Source organism: Aegilops tauschii, chromosome 6, assembly GCF_002575655.3.
Source record: "Aegilops tauschii subsp. strangulata cultivar AL8/78 chromosome 6, Aet v6.0, whole genome shotgun sequence".
Lineage (NCBI taxonomy): Eukaryota > Viridiplantae > Streptophyta > Magnoliopsida > Poales > Poaceae > Aegilops > Aegilops tauschii.
The window spans coordinates 392,369,554-392,388,062 of record NC_053040.3 but is presented as its reverse complement, the minus strand read 5'-3'; the positions used below and the strand labels follow the sequence as shown (position 1 = coordinate 392,388,062).

Genomic DNA, 18,509 nt, shown 5'->3' with positions numbered 1-18,509 from the left:
ATGGGCAGGAAAGATTGTTTGGTCTGGGGCGGCATGGTTCCGAGCCGGCGTGGAGCGCGCCGCCGCCCGGACGGCGACCGTCGTGAACCACGCAGCCACCCCGCTGCGACGTCCCTTTCTCGCCCAGACCACCGAGCTCTTTTCAGGTGGTGATTACTAGTAGCACTAGGTTTACTGAAAACCGGCACAGATTCCACGCTTTTTTCTGTATTGATCAATCAAAATCTTGCATCCCAACTGGGGTAAAAAGGCAGTAAAAATTACTGGAAATGGCGCCATTTCACCATTACAAATGGGGACAAAATATAGGGAGTAAGAAGCCTTTTGTGCGCTGAAAGAAAAACTGGAGAATGAAAAACACTGGATATGAAAGCTTAGCTTGTAGCAGCAGAGATGTCAGTATGGTTGAACACAAGTTTTACAGAAACAATGAACCTGAAGATAACAAAAAACTTCTGCTACTGAGAGATATGGGGATCACTTATTCCCCACTTGCCTGGTGGGGCCTAATTTACATACAGCACCAACGCGCCATGTCTACTGTGTGCAACTATCCTTGAGCCAAAAAACAATGGAGTATAATCACAAGTTACAGGCATATGTGGTCTATCCAAAAGGTCTACAGAAACCAATATTCAAAACAAGGCCAAAACTTCGGCGTCGTGCGAATCACCACTCTGATAACAGCATTTTCGCTTCAAGCCTGTTCAGCAAGGAGGTGAGACTGAATCACCGACGGGCTTCTCTTTCCAGCGGCGTTCCTCTGCTTGCACAGCCAAGGGGGCATAAGGAGTGGATTGCCGAGTTTGCGAGAATCTAGCTCACACATTCATCAGACATGGGGTGGCTCTTTTCCAGGTTGAATTTGGGCTCGCTGGGATAGACAAAGACGGATGTGGCCGAGGTTGGAGGAGTCAATGCAGCAGAGTACCTCACCGAAGCTACTGTTATCCTCGGCAGCTGCTGGGAACCGGAACCAAGCGGCACGAGCTTGTGACTAAGGGTATGCTCGGTTTTCGGCAGAATGAATGCAGCATGATTGTGAGCCCCAGAGAAAACAAAGTTCTGGGAATCAACAAGAGAGTACTTGATTTCCTGAAGCAAGGATGTTGAGTTGTGGATCTTCACATAGAAAGTGAACGGGGTCCCGAGGATAGCGTAGGGAGGGCACTCGATGCTCATGACAAGCGGCGGCTCCTCAATATGAACCTCAGGTAATCTTTGCTTCATTGTAACACGGCTATCTTGATTCTCTCCAAGGACTAAATCTCTTGACCAGTTCAGGCAAAGTTCACCTAAATAAAAGTCCGGATTGCTGGCCCTTGGATTGACTGAAAATATTGCTTTGTATTCTGCGCTAGGAGCAACAACCGCGTATTCATCAGATAGTCCGCTGATTTGTTCAACTGAGCACAGCTGCTTCCCATCACCATCAGATTCAATGGCTATCGAGTGCAAACGCAAAGGGACCTCGGTGCAATTTCTAGCACTCACAATAAGCATATTGGACTCGTTCATAGCAAGTGAATCTTTTTTATCATCGCCGCTTGAGGATCTGATCCTAGATAGCAACAAGGGTTCTCGCCTAAATGGTCTCAAAAACTGGTGACCAACTATCATGGGTATCTTTCCTTCAACTTGCAAGCTTCTGTGCACGTTAAGTCTGTGTAGTGATGCATCTCCACTGGAGTCTAGAGAATAGCCAAGTGAAACGTAGAGCATGAGTGACTTTGCTCCATGCCATTTAATTTCCAATTTGCAGGACCAGGAATCACCCGCAACTAACGTGGGAACTGATACGACCCCAAATGAATATTGGATCTTTTTAATGTTATCGACTTCTTCCTTCGACACTTCATCCCCAGTTGCAGTTGAAACACCAAGAAGTTCAACGTGATGGCTTTCAGATTCGTCTGCTTCCCCTGGACTCATCAGAAGACCACCGCCTTTGGCATCGACGAGATTAATTTTCAGCTCACCAGAATGAACTGCGTGCCCTTTTGATAATATGGTTACTGGGACAACAAACAACTCTCCAACCAGCGCAGGGCCAGTAGAATCTAAGACAAGGTCAACTTGAGTGTCTGGCTCTTCGACTTGAATCAGTTTCTGCCCGGAAAAGGCAAGTGCAGCATCCTTTGTAGGCAATGTCTCCACTTGATCCTCAAATTTCCACAGCGGGAAGTCTTCCATTGAAGCAGGACTTTCAGCCTGGCAGCAAACCACAAGGTGCTTATTTATTATTGCCTTCACCGATAAACATTCCAACTTTCCACTTTGTCCTGCAGAAAGTACTCATAGTATTACTTCGATTTTACAACTCGTGGTAGGAAAAAAGAATATCAGCACCAACAGATGGAGAAGAAAGCTTGATATTCCCACATCAAGAAGCAAATAGGCAGGCCATAAATTATGAAAAATGAACAGGTCAAAATATAAATAAGCTACAGCTACAGTTTCAACTTTCGGATATGGCAGAAAATTGGCTGTGCTCTTTGTATCACCTAATCACGAAAAGCCCTTTTTTCTGTCACAACAAGCCAACTAGCCCACACAATTGCATGGTTAATAAATTCCAAGTTAATGGTTAGAGTTTGTTTCCTCAACAATTTTCAATTTTTTCTGACTAATATTTACTGTTCTAGTTGTTTATTTACCAAGTTATGTGAATGTATGCATTGTACATCCTCAGTCACACCCGATGGAACTTGCAACTGCCACACACCTTTATTTCCCCCTATCCTCACATGCTTCTCTCTCCTTATCTCTTCCAATCCCCACGATACAACTGCACCACCGCACCTCTCCTCCGCTCTGCTCTCCACCCGGCTGCGTGCTGCCACAAGAGGCCATGCTGTCGGTGCCGAAGCTGTGGCGTCGCAGACTGAGGCAGAGGAGGCGCTGCCGCGATGATGGTAAAGGCTGGAACGAGATAGGAGGCGGCAGTGCTGGCGGAGGCGAGGGCGAAGCTTAGTGGTGGGAGGGGGAACGCCAGCGCCAGGCTACATACAGGGATGGCCTGGGCAGCGGCAGACTGGCGGTTGGTACATGTGTGTGTGTGTGTGGGGGGGGGGGGGGGGGGGGGGGGCAGCGCCGCTGGCCACAAACGGCAGGGGACAACTGCATGGGCAACGGGCTGGCCGGCGGCTCAACGAGGAAAAACTGTGATGGAGGTGGTTCCTCGACGACGAGGCAGGAGGATCCGGCAGTGGAAGAACAGCTGGAGATGGAGAAGACGATAGCTCAGCTGTCAGACTTGACAATGTAGGGTGCTTGACCGCGAATTAGTCGTCCCTTAACCAATGTGTGCTCTGGAGCATGGAGTCTTTCAAAGGAATATCACAGCTATTATAATTGGACTGTACCATATACAAATGGATTAGATTATTTCTCCAATTCAACATGAGATGTTCCCCCTTCTATCATAATTAATGGGACAACTTCTAGGTTTTCTTCTCCAATTCATGTGGTGCATCGGTGCATCCAATCTCGCCATCTGTGTTTGTATATTATATATAGGATAGTACTCTGGTCTCTGGCAATTAACATCAAATGCTGCCTAGCATGGATGAAAATTTAATGAAACAAATAGCGCATAACTGCTAAGAGAGTACCTGATTTAACTTCATGCGTCAACCGCATCCATTTATTGCTGAACAATGTAAGAGAAGTAGAATGGACAACTTGGCCATGAACATCTGAATTCAACGTAGAAGAATCTTCCTGTGCACTAACCATGACAAAGTTACAGTCAGATTGGTTGAACCGAACCTCCAATTGATCAATTGCAACTGGAGAAGGAAGATGAGACAACAATGACACGCTGACAAGCAGAGGTGAGCCAGGTTTTACAGATTGGTCATGAAAAGCAACAGATGCAACAAGCACTATTCTTAGAGGACTTATTTGATCAATAACTAGTTGAGTAGATTCTTCCGTCAATTGAAGATTAAATTCATCATCCATAACTTGGGATGTATGTTTTCCTTCAAGAATATTGACAACTTCTTGCTGTATTTCCTCTCTCCTGGAAATGGTAGGCCAACCTGCTGGTCCATTACTTTTATTTTCAGAGTTGCCCTGTACACTGCCAGAGAATAACGGTAATGCAGCCATCTCTAGTGAATAGCTGATAAAATTCACCAGAGAATTAAGTTTCCTTGAGCATTCTCTCAAGTAACCCAGGTTTTCCCAAAGCAAAGTAGTCCAGCCCTCCTGACGGTATAGACCAGCGACGCCATCAAAAAGTTTTTTTGCGTTACCAAATTCCCCAGCTGCATAATATTCTATAGCCATTCCAGCACTACAGGAAGAAGCCATTCTCGTAGCCCCTAGACTCAGAAATGATTCATAAGCTTTTCTAAACAATGCAATTATCTCGTACGAATCTTGAAACCTTTCAGCTTCTGACAAAGCATAACTGGTATATTCTGCATCAGAAAGGCTGCAATCACAGTGTGAGGTATAAGTATTAATCTTAAAGTTGTATTATCAATTAAAAACAGGCATCAAGAAAACTTACGGAAGCACAGAAATGGTATCTCCTTCCTCAAACAGGCGGACATACTGGCCAACATATACAGAAGACATTACTGAGTCAGGTATTTCGCTATCACCGGTAAGATTTGCCCTTGACGAAGGGCACTCTAAAGCACACCTCTTCTCTCGGAGGTAATTTGCCGCTAACTGCCAGAAGGAAATGTATGATAGATTAAGTGTGATCCAGTAAAAGAAATGTGGCTCTCAATTGCAGTGCTGTGTACAGAAGATTTAGACTGAACCTGGTAGTAGTAAGCTGGCTGAAATTCCCACTCAGTCAATGCATTGTCAGCAGTACCAAACCGAGGGGATATTGTATCTGGAACAGTTGTTGATGTTGTCTCTATTAGCTCACCAAAGACAAGGAACTGCCTGCTAAACCATTCCCAATGAAGAAAAGCAACTTCTGGTGATCCAACAACACGCTCAAAGCTTCGGATATGTTTACGGAACCATGTGATTGCTTCTACGACCTTCCCAGCATGAAGTAGCAATGTTGATATCTTAAAGTGAAATTGATCGGCGACTGCTTTTATCTCAACTAGGCGTTGGGTTGGAGGCAACCTTGTTGAAGTCCCAATCATCTAAATATGAGCGCATTGCCAATGGAAAGTGTCAAAATTAATAGAAACTTTATAAGCAATGGTGGCAGATCAATCAAACTGTAACAAATTTAGAAGGCAATGTATAAACATAAATGGGGAGGGTGGAACAAAGTGTTGTTTGGACTACTTTTCGTGAATGCAGAATGCTATATAAGGATATCAGATGCTTGCACAGCTTTCTTTTTAGTATGAAGTGATCAAGAATAGCATTTACACTTCCCTAAAAAAAAGAGAATAACATTTACACAATGGTGCTTGTCTTAATTCCTTTCCTTAATTACTTCTAAAATAATTTGGCATGCCAGCCATTGATTTACTTAATTATGACTGTTGACAAGGCTATATCAGTTAAGGCATAGGACTGTCGGTCACACCTCACGCAAAACACGAACTCCTTCCTCGTAGAACTTCAATGCTTCTGGCCAATCCCGTCTAAACTCCGCATAAACAGCAACCTGGTGTAAGAAATAAGAAACATCAGAATAATGCAAAAAAAGGTAGAAAATTCATTCACATGTTCCTGTGAACAATCAAGTGGGTATAAGTGGAAGGCTTTCTTTACAGTACTTCTACAATCATAATCTAAGAACCAGACTGGTGATCAAGAGTGGCGGTTCAGGTTTTCGCCGGGGTCAGACCGCCAGTTCACCAGTTCGATTGTCGGTTCGATAGGTAAAAAAACAATTTGTACGTACTAATATAATAGGGGAGGAACGTTAAATAATGTAACTTCTTTCAATTTGACACCTAGCTAGCCTGTCTTGGTTGGTTACTGGGCTGAGATAGTACTTCGGCTTCGCTTTTGAGGGCACCTGCGTTCGAATCCCATGCGACGCAATAAATTTTTAGCACTCACGCCCATCAACCGGTCCAACTGCCTGGTTTTATTCCCCGGTTTATAGAAAAACCGTCTGGTTCAGCCGATTTTCTGCGGTTTGATTGCGGGACGGTCCATGAAGCTCAAAAAACCGCCAGGGCTGCCGGTTCCAGGTTTTTTCGGTCGGACCGGTCTGGTCCGGTTTTTAAAACTATGCCTACAATGGTACTTAGGAACACTTATTAATAGCACTAGAATGGATGAGACAGGGATCCTTACCTTGAAGCAGTAGCGGACACTCAGCTCCACAGAAGAGAAGTTCCTCTTCTCAATGCGGGCTTTTATCCTTCGCCCTTCCTCCTTATAGTATGTGGAACACAGCTCCGCAAAAATAGTCCTCAATCTGTCAACAAGGTTGGAACAGCAGATGAATTATGAGATGTACATTCAAGGAAATTATCATAAAGAAGAACTGGTGCAAGCTTTTCACTCTCAACTTGAGGAGAAATAACATGTCTGAGAAACTAACTTGAGGAGAGATGCGTTCCGTTCTGCTTCATCACTCTCAACCAACACAATCAGGTGCTTAGAATCAATCTCCGCACGTTTTCTCAGGGCAACCATAACTTCCTCACCCAGCTCATCTGCAGGATATAATTGTGTGTTTGCTTAAAATCGTTTTCCTAATTGCCATGTCACTGATGGGAGGTTTGACCCACAAATATCAAGCGATTATAGGATCCTCTTTGTGAGTAGGCACATGTCCTCCATTATCATGGTATATAGGGCACAAGCCCTGCAGTGTTCTGACTAATGGTCGATAGATAAAAGAGACCACTAGGGGTGGACAAGACATTACTTACCACCAGCTTGAGTCTGTACAAGGATCACCACCAATTTACTATGTCTTCCCTGGATTATAGACCTGCGCAAAGAAAAGTAAATCATTTGACATTTGTAATTTCAAGATGGACTACACTTGCTACTGTTCCAAAGGGTCCAACAAGTTCCTAATCCCCACAGATGAAAAGATTGCTCATTCGCATTGTAACATTGATAATTATAAATGTGATACTGCGGGTGTGGATTTGGGATCAATGCTAAAGGATGAAGGGGAGGTACTTGAGGTTCTCGAGATCGGAGCAGGCCTGGAGCCACTGGGCGGGGTCGCCGGTGACCTGATCGGCCCGGAACATGGCGGCGACGGCGGCGGGCACCCGCGTCCGGTGCTTGAGGAGCCAGTCCTTCTTGAGGATCCCCGTGGCGGCCTGCGGCGGCGCGAGCGGGTCGCGGCTCTTGGCGGTGCGGGAGAGGATGTTGGCCTTGGCGAAGTCCGGGAGGGCCAGCGTGCTCATGGGCGGCTGCTGGGAGCTGAGCGCCGCCGAGATCGTGGCGTGCATCTCCGGGCACCCCACGATGGACACCAGCGACACCGGCGGCGTCCGCAGCTCCTCCGGGTAGTCCTCCATGGCCGCCCCACCCCGCGGTCGCCGCGAGGCTGCCGGGCGAAAGGTCTCCGATCCCGGAGCCGCGCGCGGCGGTGGTCGTCGAGGTAGGCGGGCGCGAGCTCGGATCTGTGATGGCTGGCTGTTCCGTGCGTTCGGAGGGACGGGGACGAGGGGGACGCGGAAGTAACAGTGAAACAAACGGGTGCTGGTCTGGCTTGGCTAGGTGTAATAGCGAGCATAGTTCGAGTGCTTCTTTGTAAAGTTTTTGGGGATTTCGTGCGGTTTCTGGGCACGGTCTCGTTTGTCCTTCACGGCAGAATTGATAAAATTGACCTTAAAGCGAAAGTATTTCACAAACTAAACTGTTTTTGAAAATATTTCACACCGCTGATCCTTTTCTGCAGCTTCCGATAGTAAGGCGCTGCACTCTACTGTGCAACTCCTTACAGCTAGGCGCTGCACAGTGTGGCGCTTGTGTGTTAGGCGCTGCATATTAGTGGTCAGTTGGGTGAGATGTTTTTAAACATAGTTTAGTTTGTGAAATAGTTTCTCCCTGAGGTCAAATTTATGTCTTTTGCCGTCCTTCACATTCGACCCTTTCATCTCTAACATCATCCCATAGCATCTATTTCGATGGTGAGCGAATGTGGTGGGTTTCCAGACAATGTGTGCGTTGAACTCGCCCCCCCCCCCCCCTCTTGTTCCCTGTGGTGTTCGAGAACAATTTGTATTTTCATTGTTTTGCAGTCGAGAGAAGATTGACCCAGTTCAAAAAAATCATCTCCCCGTCGCTTATAATCCGTTAGCGGACAGGAGGAACCAGTCCGCGGACACGGAGGACGCCATCCAACCGTAGTTGCATACATCCGACCTTTCTTTTTTTTTCCAAGCCCGCGCAATCAAATGGTCGCACGGAAAGGGTACAGACGTTTAAATAGCCGCATACATCACTAGTTCAAATTTAAAAAAAAATACATCCCAACATTGTTGTCCCCTTTCACCGCCCACTGATGCTCAAACAGATCTTCCTTCGGCTGCTTGTGAGTTGGCCGATGCTGAATTTGTTAATGCATTTGAATAAACTCTTTAAATGTGGTCGGATTCTGGTCCTAAAGTTGGATAGGATCACCCATGTTCTCAAATTTCAGAGTTGTGGCAGCATCGTCACCCTCATTCTCGATGATCATGTTGTGCATGATCACACAACATGTCATCACCTTCCATAAGGTCTCCAGATCCCATTGTTTTGCAGGTCCACCAACAACTGCAAAACAGGTCTGCCACGGTATAGTGGCAAGGAGGAGCTTTTCCTTCAGTCAACCTCGCAAACAACAGCGATCGTTGCAGCACATTGATGTCATTGTGAGACCTGGGCATGCCAAAGAAAGCGTTCTAAATCCAAAGATCCTATGATGCATCTGCTTCAAGAATGATGGTGGGCTTTTTTACATGACCCTGATATTCCCCTTGTAAAGCCTTTGGGCAGTTCTTCCAAAATAGTGGGATTATCATCAAATAAAGTCATGACCTCTCCGAGCCCACTTTTATTAAAAATTTCATAAGATTGATCATTATCCAAAGTAGGGGATAATTATTACTTAAAGTTGAAACTTTTCCAAACCTACTTTCAATATTATTGCAAACATATTCATCATGAAGCTTAAATAAATTTTCAAGATCATAAGAAGCATTATCACCTCAATCATGATCATCGCAATAGGTAGTGGAGATAGCAAAATTAGCATCCCCAAGCTTAGGGTTTTGCATATTATTAGCACGTTTGACATTAATAAAATTTATAGTAACATCATTGCAATCATGATTTTTCATTCAAGGAGCTATCATGAATCACTTCATAAATTTCTTCTTTTAGCACTTCAACACAATTTTCAGATTCATGAATTTCAGCAAAACTTCATAAAGATAATCTAGTGCACTCAACTCACTAGCGATTGGTTCATCATAGTTGGATCTTTTAAAAAGATTAGCAAGTGGATGAGAATCCATAAACTTTTTGCTTTCTGATTTGCAATAAACACACAATTATACCAAGCAAATAAGGAAACAAACCAAGTAAGACATAACGGCAAACGGAAAGAAGGCAAATAAAAAGGCAATTCTTTTGTGATTTTTCTGAAAACGTTATAGAAGCGGGGGAGAAAAATGAGAGGCAAATGACAAATAATGTAAGTGCAAGAGATGAGAGTTTGTGATAGGTACTTGGTAGGCTTGATGTAGAACCTCCCCGGCAACAACGTCAGAAATTCTTCCTGCTACTTCTTGAGTTTGCGTTGATTTTTCCCTTGAAGAGGAAAGGGTGATGCAGTAAAGTAGAGACAAGTATTTCCCTCAGTTAAGAACCAAGGTATCAATCCAGTAGGAGGCACAAGCAAGTCCTCAATATATGCACCTGCACAAACTAACAAACACTTGCACGCAACGTGAAAAAGGGGTTGTCAATCCCTTCACGGTCACTTGCAAGAGTGAGATCTAATAGAGATAGATTTAAAAGATAAGTAAAAAGCAAAATAAAGTAAACACAAATAAATTGCAGCAAGGTATTTTGGGGTTTTGATTTTATAGATCTGAAAATATATGATGGAAAATAGACTCGGGGACATAGGTTTCACTAGAGGCTTCTCTCTTGAAGAAAATATACGGTGGGTAAACAAATTACTGTTGAGCAATTGATAGAAAAGCGCAAAGTTATGACGATATCTAAGGCAATGATCATGAATATAGGCATCACGTCCGTGACAAGTAGACCGAAATGATTCTGCATCTACTACTATTGCTCCACACATCGCCCGACTCCTGCCTGCATCTAGAGTATTAAGTTCATAAGAACAGAGTAACGCCTTAAGCAAGATGACATGATGTATAGGGATAAACGCAAGCAATATGATATAAACTCCATCTTTTTATACTTAATGGCAACAATACAATACGTGCCTCGCTACCCCTACTGTCACTTGGTGAGGACATCGCAAGATTGAACCCATCACAAAGCACCTATCCCATTGCAAGAAAAACCAATCTAGTTGGCCAAACTAAATCGATAGATCGGAGAGAAATACTAAGCTGTCTCAATCATGCATAAAAGTGTTCAGAAAAGACTCAAATAATATTCATAGATAACCTGATCATAAATTCACAATTCATCATATCTCAACAAACGCCCCGCAAAAGAAGATTACATCATATAGATCTCCAAGAACATCGAGGAGAACATTGTATTGAAGATCAAAGAGAGAGAAGAAGCCATCTACTACTAGCTATGGACCCTTAGGTCCGTGGTAAACTACTCACGCATCATCGGAAGGGCAGCAAGTTTGCTAGTATCCAATGTTCATTATTCATAATACATTTTCATGACCGTTTTCACTCTCTAGTTGGCCGCTTATCAACCTATTTGCTAGCCTTTGCCTGTACTAAGCGCGAATGTTGCTTGTGCATCAAAATCCTAAAACCCAAGTTATTCCAGATGAGTCCGCCATATCTACCTATATGTGGTATTACACTGGTATGCGTCCGTGCTATACAAACGGTTTTTAACCCCTTACCGCGATGACATTTGGGATCGTCGCCAAGTGAGTGTGGGCGATAGGGGGTCCTTCTCACACGACCCAGAAACCGTCGGGGATATGGAGCAATGATCCAGAGGCCTTCCAAAATGTAATCGTGTGCGATGCAGCACACACTAAATTCTTTCGCATGTGTGGGATCGGTGATTAAACGTTTCTAATGACGCAGTGAAACCAAACGGTATGTCGTAATGAACCATTTGGGAAACAGTATGTAAGGCACACAGGCCAACATATGAACTGTGTGCGATTTGTGCCCCATCGCGCACGAGTTTTCTGCGTAACCCGTTTGCCATGCAAGACTTCATCGCACACGTTTCCCAACAATTACCGTCTGCGATAATGTTCTATCACAAAGGGTTCAGGAGCCCCTTCGCACACATACAAGTGCTGCGGACCGTTTGTGATTTGTTGTGTATCACCGACGGTTGCGGCAAGTGTGACGTGTGCTTTTCGTTTGGGATCCCACACGTTTCCTGAAAAAATTACGAATGGGATTGTATTTTACATTGGGCACGGTTTACTTCGAGTTCTCGTGTGCGATAACGCGATACCACAAAATGTTCCGGAGACCCTACGCACACGTAGTAGCACTGCAAATCGTCTGCGATCTACTGTGTATCACCGACAGTTCCGCTACGATTGACGTATGCTTTCCGATGTGGATTGCACACACTCATTTAGTTGAACCGTGTGCGGAGCAATTGCCAGGTTAAAACAAAAATATCTCATTTTGAATCGGCATGCAAAAAGCAAATTCGCCACAATATTCAATTGAACAAATAAACAAAAATATCCCATTTTGAATCGGCACGCAAAAAGCAAATTCGGCACAATATTCAATAGAACAAATAAACAAAAATATCCCATTTTGAATCGGCACGCAAAAAGCAAATTCGCCACAATATTCAATTGAACAAATAGTGTCCACAGGAAGAACATTCATCAGATTTCGCAATAATTGCAGTTGAACATATGGTAGCTAAATTCCAATGATTTGTCCACACATATATGCATGACATAATTAATCATAGTGTACGAAATACGAAGACCTCATCAGATGGAAAACAATGGATCCATGCGTATATGTTTAGCGGCTAACTCTTACTCAATGTTTCAGGAGAACGCATGCTGAAATCTTCATTATCACCAGTGGGATTGATGTAGTGATTCAGGAAGAAGTTGCTGATAAATCTCTGAACCATCAGCAATTCACCAACCGGGAGCGGTTCAGGGGTCCTCGGTTTTAAGATGAGATGCAGTATTTTTAAGATCAGAATGTGTCATATGAGTGGAGTAGAAGATATTAATTAAGATAAACTTACTGGTACTAATTCACGAGGATCGTCACAACTATCAGCAGATTTGTAGATGGAGATCATGTGTCTGCAAACATAGTATCCACAAAGGTTGGTCCCTGCTTCTTGCCGAGGACACTGAATTTTTTTGTACAGAATTAGTAATGTATTTGTCCTGTTAGGAACAACCTAACCGGTGTTAGATGTATTATTTTTTTTCTTTGGACAAAATAGAAAGAGGTTTATTTATAAGCTTGAACATTTGACTAGTGTAGAAAAGGTATTTGCAGAATGTTGGATAAATTTTTTGAAAATACGGATTTGGTGTGTTACCAGAGAAACGATCTCGTGCTGCAGAGGTAGTTCCCTCTTGAACAGGTTCCCTGGTTTAGTTTTCCACAATGCGAGCACACTGCAAATGAAGATGAATTTTGACAACATCAATTATTGAACCAGGCAAATTAATTTCAACATCATAGAATTCAATACCTATCCATGAATTGCTGAAGATGCGTCAGATCATGAGCGTTTGTTGACTCTCTGAGAGAATCGATGTAGTAAACTGTGTTCTTGTTTGGAACAATGAATACCCATATCCAGTGATTGCTACATATTAAGAAAGCCATGAACTTATGAATTATGTCGAAATCTGAAAGACAATCAGTGCATGCGTGGTTGTTTACTTGACTTACCGTTCATGATATGGCCAGAGAAATGATTCTGCATGGGACATGTTTTCGAAGAGACGGACGACCGTGTTAACGGCCCAGTCCCGTAGGTCCTTACCATGTATTGTTGTGCCATTTGCTAATGCATGATCTATGAAATACACACTCTCCCTTTTTTCTTCTCTGCACGTTCAATCCCCTGAGAGGAATAAAATGTAGTTAGCTGTTTATCATTTACAGCCTTGTATGGAGAAGTTGATCAGAGTTTGTTAAGTACTTACAAAATCAGGCATCTAACAAGAGTGGCATCGAGCTCGTTGAAGTTGAAGAAGAGATGTAAGTCCTCGAAACTCACATTGATGGAACCAACATCGTGTCGAAAATGATATCTGTTGTAGTGGACTAGCAAACCATGATGACCTGCTGACATTAGATCCATGCAATATTCATGTAACTCACGGCAACTGGAGCTGCACTCATCAAAGTATTCGCCAACAAGAAAATGGCTGGCCATGGACGTGATTGCATGCTTGAAATACGTCTGCTTTACTTTTAACAAGCAACAAATGTACTTCTTCATCATCCATGCCGTCAGAAATAATATTGCTCCCCGATTCGAACAAGCTACTGCTAATTTGGTTCTGGGCGATGAGTGTTTTAAGTAAGAGGCAATCGTTCTCTTTCCTCTTCACTCTCCCGCTGCGCTTCCTCGTGGGTGTAGCCTTTTTGGCCACTTCCTTCTTGGTACTTGAAGCATTTCTGGCAGAACGTCTGGTTGGCTACAAGGTAGACTGCCGAGCTGACGGTGAAGCTTTGACGGACTGCTTAGCAGACGGTTTATGTATGTCGGACCGCTGAGCTGGCGATGCTGCTGTGACGGACTGCTGGGCTGTAGGAGCAGAGGCATCGGACTGCTGACCATGCGTTGAAGCTATGTCGGGTTTCTGTGCAGGTGGTGCCAACTTGTCAGTGTGCCGAGGAGGCCGTGCCAACGTGTTGGTTTGCTGAGCAGAAAGTGCTGACGCATTGGTATGCTGACCACGCGACTACGGACCAACGAACTGATGAGCAGTCGGTTCTGGACCTACAGACTGCTTAGCAGGCGGTTCTGAAGCATCAGACTACTTAGCAGTCCGTTCCACCAGGTTGGTCTGCTGAGCATGTGCTGCAGTTGGGTCTCCCTCCGCTGCTTTAGCGGCCGACATCTGAACCGGTGGTGCATCTTCAGCAGTTGTAGGCCTTGCCATTGGCTGCTTTGGGGCGGAGGATGACATGGCCTGTATGCCACAAATTCGGGCCGGCTGATCACAGGTTGATGCATCAGCCGTTGGATTACGAGTATTAGGTTCTTTGGGGGAAGCACGCGAGAACTGCTGTGGCAAGGAGAGCGTCACTGGTTGAGGGGTGACATTGGTTGCTCTTGGCGGGGCTTCAGGGATCTCATCGATGAACTGTATTTCCTTTCGTGGCCACTGGATGTGATGTACTAGTGTCCCTCCCAAGGTCCTTTGCTCATCTAAGTCTCCTAGGACATTCTTCAGGGCAAATTCATTGAATCCAGGCTTTACTTCAGTCACGTAGCACTTCACACAGCCCGGCTTCAATGGCACATTGTCCAACAAGAGGCCATCTTCCAAGAAGGGTGGGCACACCCAGGCTGTTGCACATTTTAATGTACCTTCATAATGTGTAAGCACGCCCTTCGATCTGTCTTTCATTCCAGATAGATCAGATATAGCATCATCACAAGCAGCTGCAGTCTCAGTGTCGCTGGGGTCAACTGATGCACAGCCACTCTTGTGCAGTGTTGTCGCGCAATAAGCAGCATCCTCCATGCCCGCCTCCCCTCCCATCTGCTGGCTATCTGTCAGTGTTAGAGTCTTCTGCATCATCATTGAATCCTCAACATCCTTTCGAACAGCCGGGTACATCTCCTTCCTCAACCTTTCATACAATGCATTCTGCTTCATTTCACTCCTCGCTTTTTTCATGCTGAGCCTCTCTTCTTTGCTGAGTGTGAAAGCCCTCTTGTGCGGGACATTAACACCTATACCCCTTGCACGGCCAGGGGGATCTTTTGTTTCCAGAGCAACAGACAGAATGTCACATGGCCCTGAGTTCCTGTAGAACCTTCCAGGGATCTTGGAAGCCTCTAACATCACTTGATACAGTTCTTCGTCATGTGAGTTTTTAAAGTAATAAGTTTCGTCATCACGCCTCCTTGCACGTGCCCACAAGTAGTCTCTGGCGCGTTGGCCCCTGATTTCGCTAAAGGCCGGATTCCCACCCGCCGCTACTGCTTCTTTGTCCTCCTGGTCCCATATCAGTTTCATGTCGTAGTATCCTGCCACACCCATACGGTGGGGGTGTATGTTCTTCTTCTGAAGTTTCGATTGCTTGAAACTCTTCTCAGCAAACTCTTTAGTTGCCCTGACCCTTTTGAGTTCGGCCCAGTCTGCCTTTGTAATTTGGGGGTATGCGGGGATTGGGTCCTTGCCTTCACTCAAGTACTTCTTGTACAACACGTGCTTCCAGTTTCTCCAAGCATCCCTAGCCTTCTTCAGTGCAGCGTGTTCCACCCGCATTCTCCACTGCTCTGGAACGTTGAAGTGATCCATGATCTCCCGGACTATCCTTCGCCGTGTTTCTGTGTCAGCCTTCCGAAACCCCGGCAGATTAATGTTGAGCCTTGTCCTGCCAACAAATCCACACACACTCCTAAACCTCGTGCGTGCTTTATCTGGTTTAGTTGGAGCCAAGACTTTAAATCAATCTCGGTTACTTCATATACACCTTTAGGCTGGTGTGTGGGCTTCCTTGGAGCGTTCCTCCGTGTCCTGACCGGAAGCGTAATTGCTGCAGCTCTATCCCGTTCATGATTACTTGATCCCTCACAATCTGCTGAAGACCTAGGGTTGTCGGAATCAGATGAAGATACATCGCCTGAAGCATGAGTGTTCTCGCTGCTACTCGGCATCTACAGAGAACACGTGCGAAACTCAGGAAAGGAGGATAAGCATAAAACTCAAGAAAGGAGGATAAGCATAAAACTAACAACTTGGTATCAAGATTTCTAAACATGTCATGCAATAATTTAGAAAATGTATGGCTAATTTGTTAAATTTGTGTGACTCGGGCGCCCGTGATCTGTAAATAGGCAGTAACTTATTGGAACGAATACAACTTATATGTAGTTAGGAAGGTAGATAATGAACATATATACGCTCTCCGTTATTTTATAGCCAATTTGGGAACATACAAACGAATTAGGAAGAGGGATTGCGAGGAAATATGCCTCACCGCGATGGAGAGCAGTAACTAACAGGTTTCTTAATGCAAACCCGGCCGGACCACAGGAGAGGCGAGGGTTACAGCATCGATATGCTCGAGGGTGGCTGGCGAGCAAACGAAGGCGAGGCACGGGCAGCCGCATGTTGGGAACGACAGTGGAGGTAGGCTTGACGCCGAAGAACGGGCACACGGCCGGGGTGAGCACGGCGGTGCCGGAGAGGGTTCTGCTGTGGATCTGGGGGAGGGGGAAGCTGGCGATGGAGATTGGGTGGACTAGTTGAGTGAAAAGCGGGCAGGCGGTGGGGGGTGTTGGCGGCCTAGGTGAAAAGGGTGAAAAATATCCCCGGTCGCCGCGCGGAAAGGCCTATGCAAACGGTTGCCTCTAAGCACCCGTGTGCACAAAGAGAATAATTTTGTTTGAAATGAAGACGTACTAATTTTGAAATGAAAACGTGAGTTCATCATTTCGCCTCTAAATTTTTCCCATGTTAAGCAATCACCATTATACCACGGGTTTGATTTGCTGGCGCATTTCATGTCTCGTGTGTTATATGTAAGACATTTTTAGCATTTACCATGCATTTTGGCATATAAATCAATTCCTAGCCGGACTGCATTTCCTGTCGAAAGGGGTGAGGATTGCCGTTCGATCTGGGAGCATCCAACGGTGCAGACGTACGATCCGTGGGGTTTGGTTTCTGGCTAATCAGAACGCACGACTCAGATCACACGCGCAGCAAGGGGGGCATCGGCCACGGTTTGGTAGGCACACGGCTTTCATGAGTGAACCGTGTGCTATTTGAAAATATTTTTTTGCGAGGGGCTATTTGAAAACATTTACATGAACTAACAACACATTTTTCATTCGAATGAAAACAAGATTTCATCGTTTCACCTCCAAATTGTTTTCCATGGTAAGAAATCACCATTGTACCCTATGGTTCGATTTTCTCGTGCATTTGAGGTATCGTTTGCTATAGTCGCAACTACATGTGGGTGCTAGCTAGCTAGCAAGATCATTTATGTGTTGCTTTGGGAGTTTTCATTCATTGTTCGAGAAACGGAAAAAAAATTCAAACAGTTCGGCCGCAGGGTGCGCCCAGAGGCGTATGCCTTGTTGGTATTCTAATTACAGGAAATGCATATAGAGTCCGGAAATAACGAAAATCAGTGTGTCACCGTTCCGTGTTCTCAGGATCACATGGAATTTTTTTGGTAAATATTTCACGAGTTTTGATGATCACGCCTTCCAAATCGGAGCATCTCACAAGAAGGATCATAGTTTCCAAAAGGAGACGCGGCACTTCGGACTCCAATCGTCAATGACTACATCGTTCCGCTTTGAATTATTTTCATGGTAAACAATCACGTATATACCCTAGGTTTGATTTTCTGGCCCATTTCAGGTCTCGTCGCTATATTCAAGTCATTTTTTTGCACTTACCTTGCATTTAGTGCATATAGTTAAATTCAAAACCGTTCTGCAACTACATCTGGGGTGTTAGTTAGCAAAGAAGGTGTACAAATCATTTATGTGTCGCTTTGTGAGTTTTCATCCATTGTCTGAGAAACGGGGAGAAATTTCAAACATTTCGGCCGTGAGGTGCGGCCGCCGGCGTAGGCCTAGTTGGTATTTTAATTACTGGGAATTCAGATAGAGTCCAAACTTCATCAAAATCGGTGTGTGCCCGTGGCGTGCTCTCACGACCCCGGGGATTTTTTTGGTAAAGTTTGGCACAGGTTTTGATGATCGCTCCTTCCAAACCGGAGAATCTCACATGAAGGACCATGATTTCCAAAAGGAGACATGTCAATTCAAACCCTAGTGGTCGGTGACTTCATCGTTTAGCCTCATAAAAATTTCCACGGTACGCATTCACCATTATACCACGAGTTTGATTTTCTAACGCATTTCAGGAATCGTTTGCTATATTTAAGGCATTTTTTGAATTTAACGTGCAATTTGTGGATATAAATAAAATCACAACTGGAACTGCATGTGCTGTCGAAAGGGATGAGGATCGTCGTTTGATCAAGGAGAATCCAATGATGCAGACGTACGATCCGTGGGGTTTGGGTTCTGGCCAATCAGAACGCATGACTCAGATCACACGCGTGGCAGAGGGGGGCATCGGCCACAGTTTAGTGGACACACGGATTTCGTGAGTGAACCGTGTGCTATTTGAAAACATTTACATTACCTAACAACATATTTTTGTTTGAATGAAAACATGAGTTTATCGTTTCGCCTGTAATTTT

The 18,509-nt window shown here is 44.8% G+C and overlaps 1 protein-coding gene across 1 annotated transcript; it reads right to left on the bottom strand.

Moving 5' to 3' along the window:
* Positions 1 to 361: 361 nt before the first annotated feature.
* LOC109779240 (uncharacterized) lies at positions 362 to 7,636 on the bottom strand. The gene is made up of 9 exons (XM_020337848.4): positions 7,084 to 7,636; positions 6,825 to 6,886; positions 6,491 to 6,605; positions 6,241 to 6,364; positions 5,519 to 5,599; positions 4,782 to 5,123; positions 4,523 to 4,686; positions 3,615 to 4,444; positions 362 to 2,282 (listed from the first exon to the last, which is right to left on the bottom strand). The coding sequence occupies exons 1-9, from the start codon at positions 7,428 to 7,430 to the stop codon at positions 817 to 819; spliced, it is 3,531 nt and encodes a 1,176-aa protein (XP_020193437.1). The 5' UTR covers positions 7,431 to 7,636; the 3' UTR covers positions 362 to 816.
* Between the last annotated feature and the right edge of the window lie 10,873 nt (positions 7,637 to 18,509).

What these genes read in the sequence shown, in the direction of transcription:
- LOC109779240 (XM_020337848.4), bottom strand. Translation starts at nt 7,430, where the DNA reads ATGGAGGACTACCCGGAGGAGCTGCGGACGCCGCCGGTGTCGCTGGTG. An exon ending in GTGTCCGCTACTGCTTCAAG is followed by an intron (nt 5,600 to 6,240) that starts GTAAGGATCCCT and finishes TTCTTACACCAG; the next exon opens with GTTGCTGTTTATGCGGAGTT. An exon ending in AGCCAGCTTACTACTACCAG is followed by an intron (nt 4,687 to 4,781) that starts GTTCAGTCTAAA and finishes TCCTTCTGGCAG; the next exon opens with TTAGCGGCAAATTACCTCCG.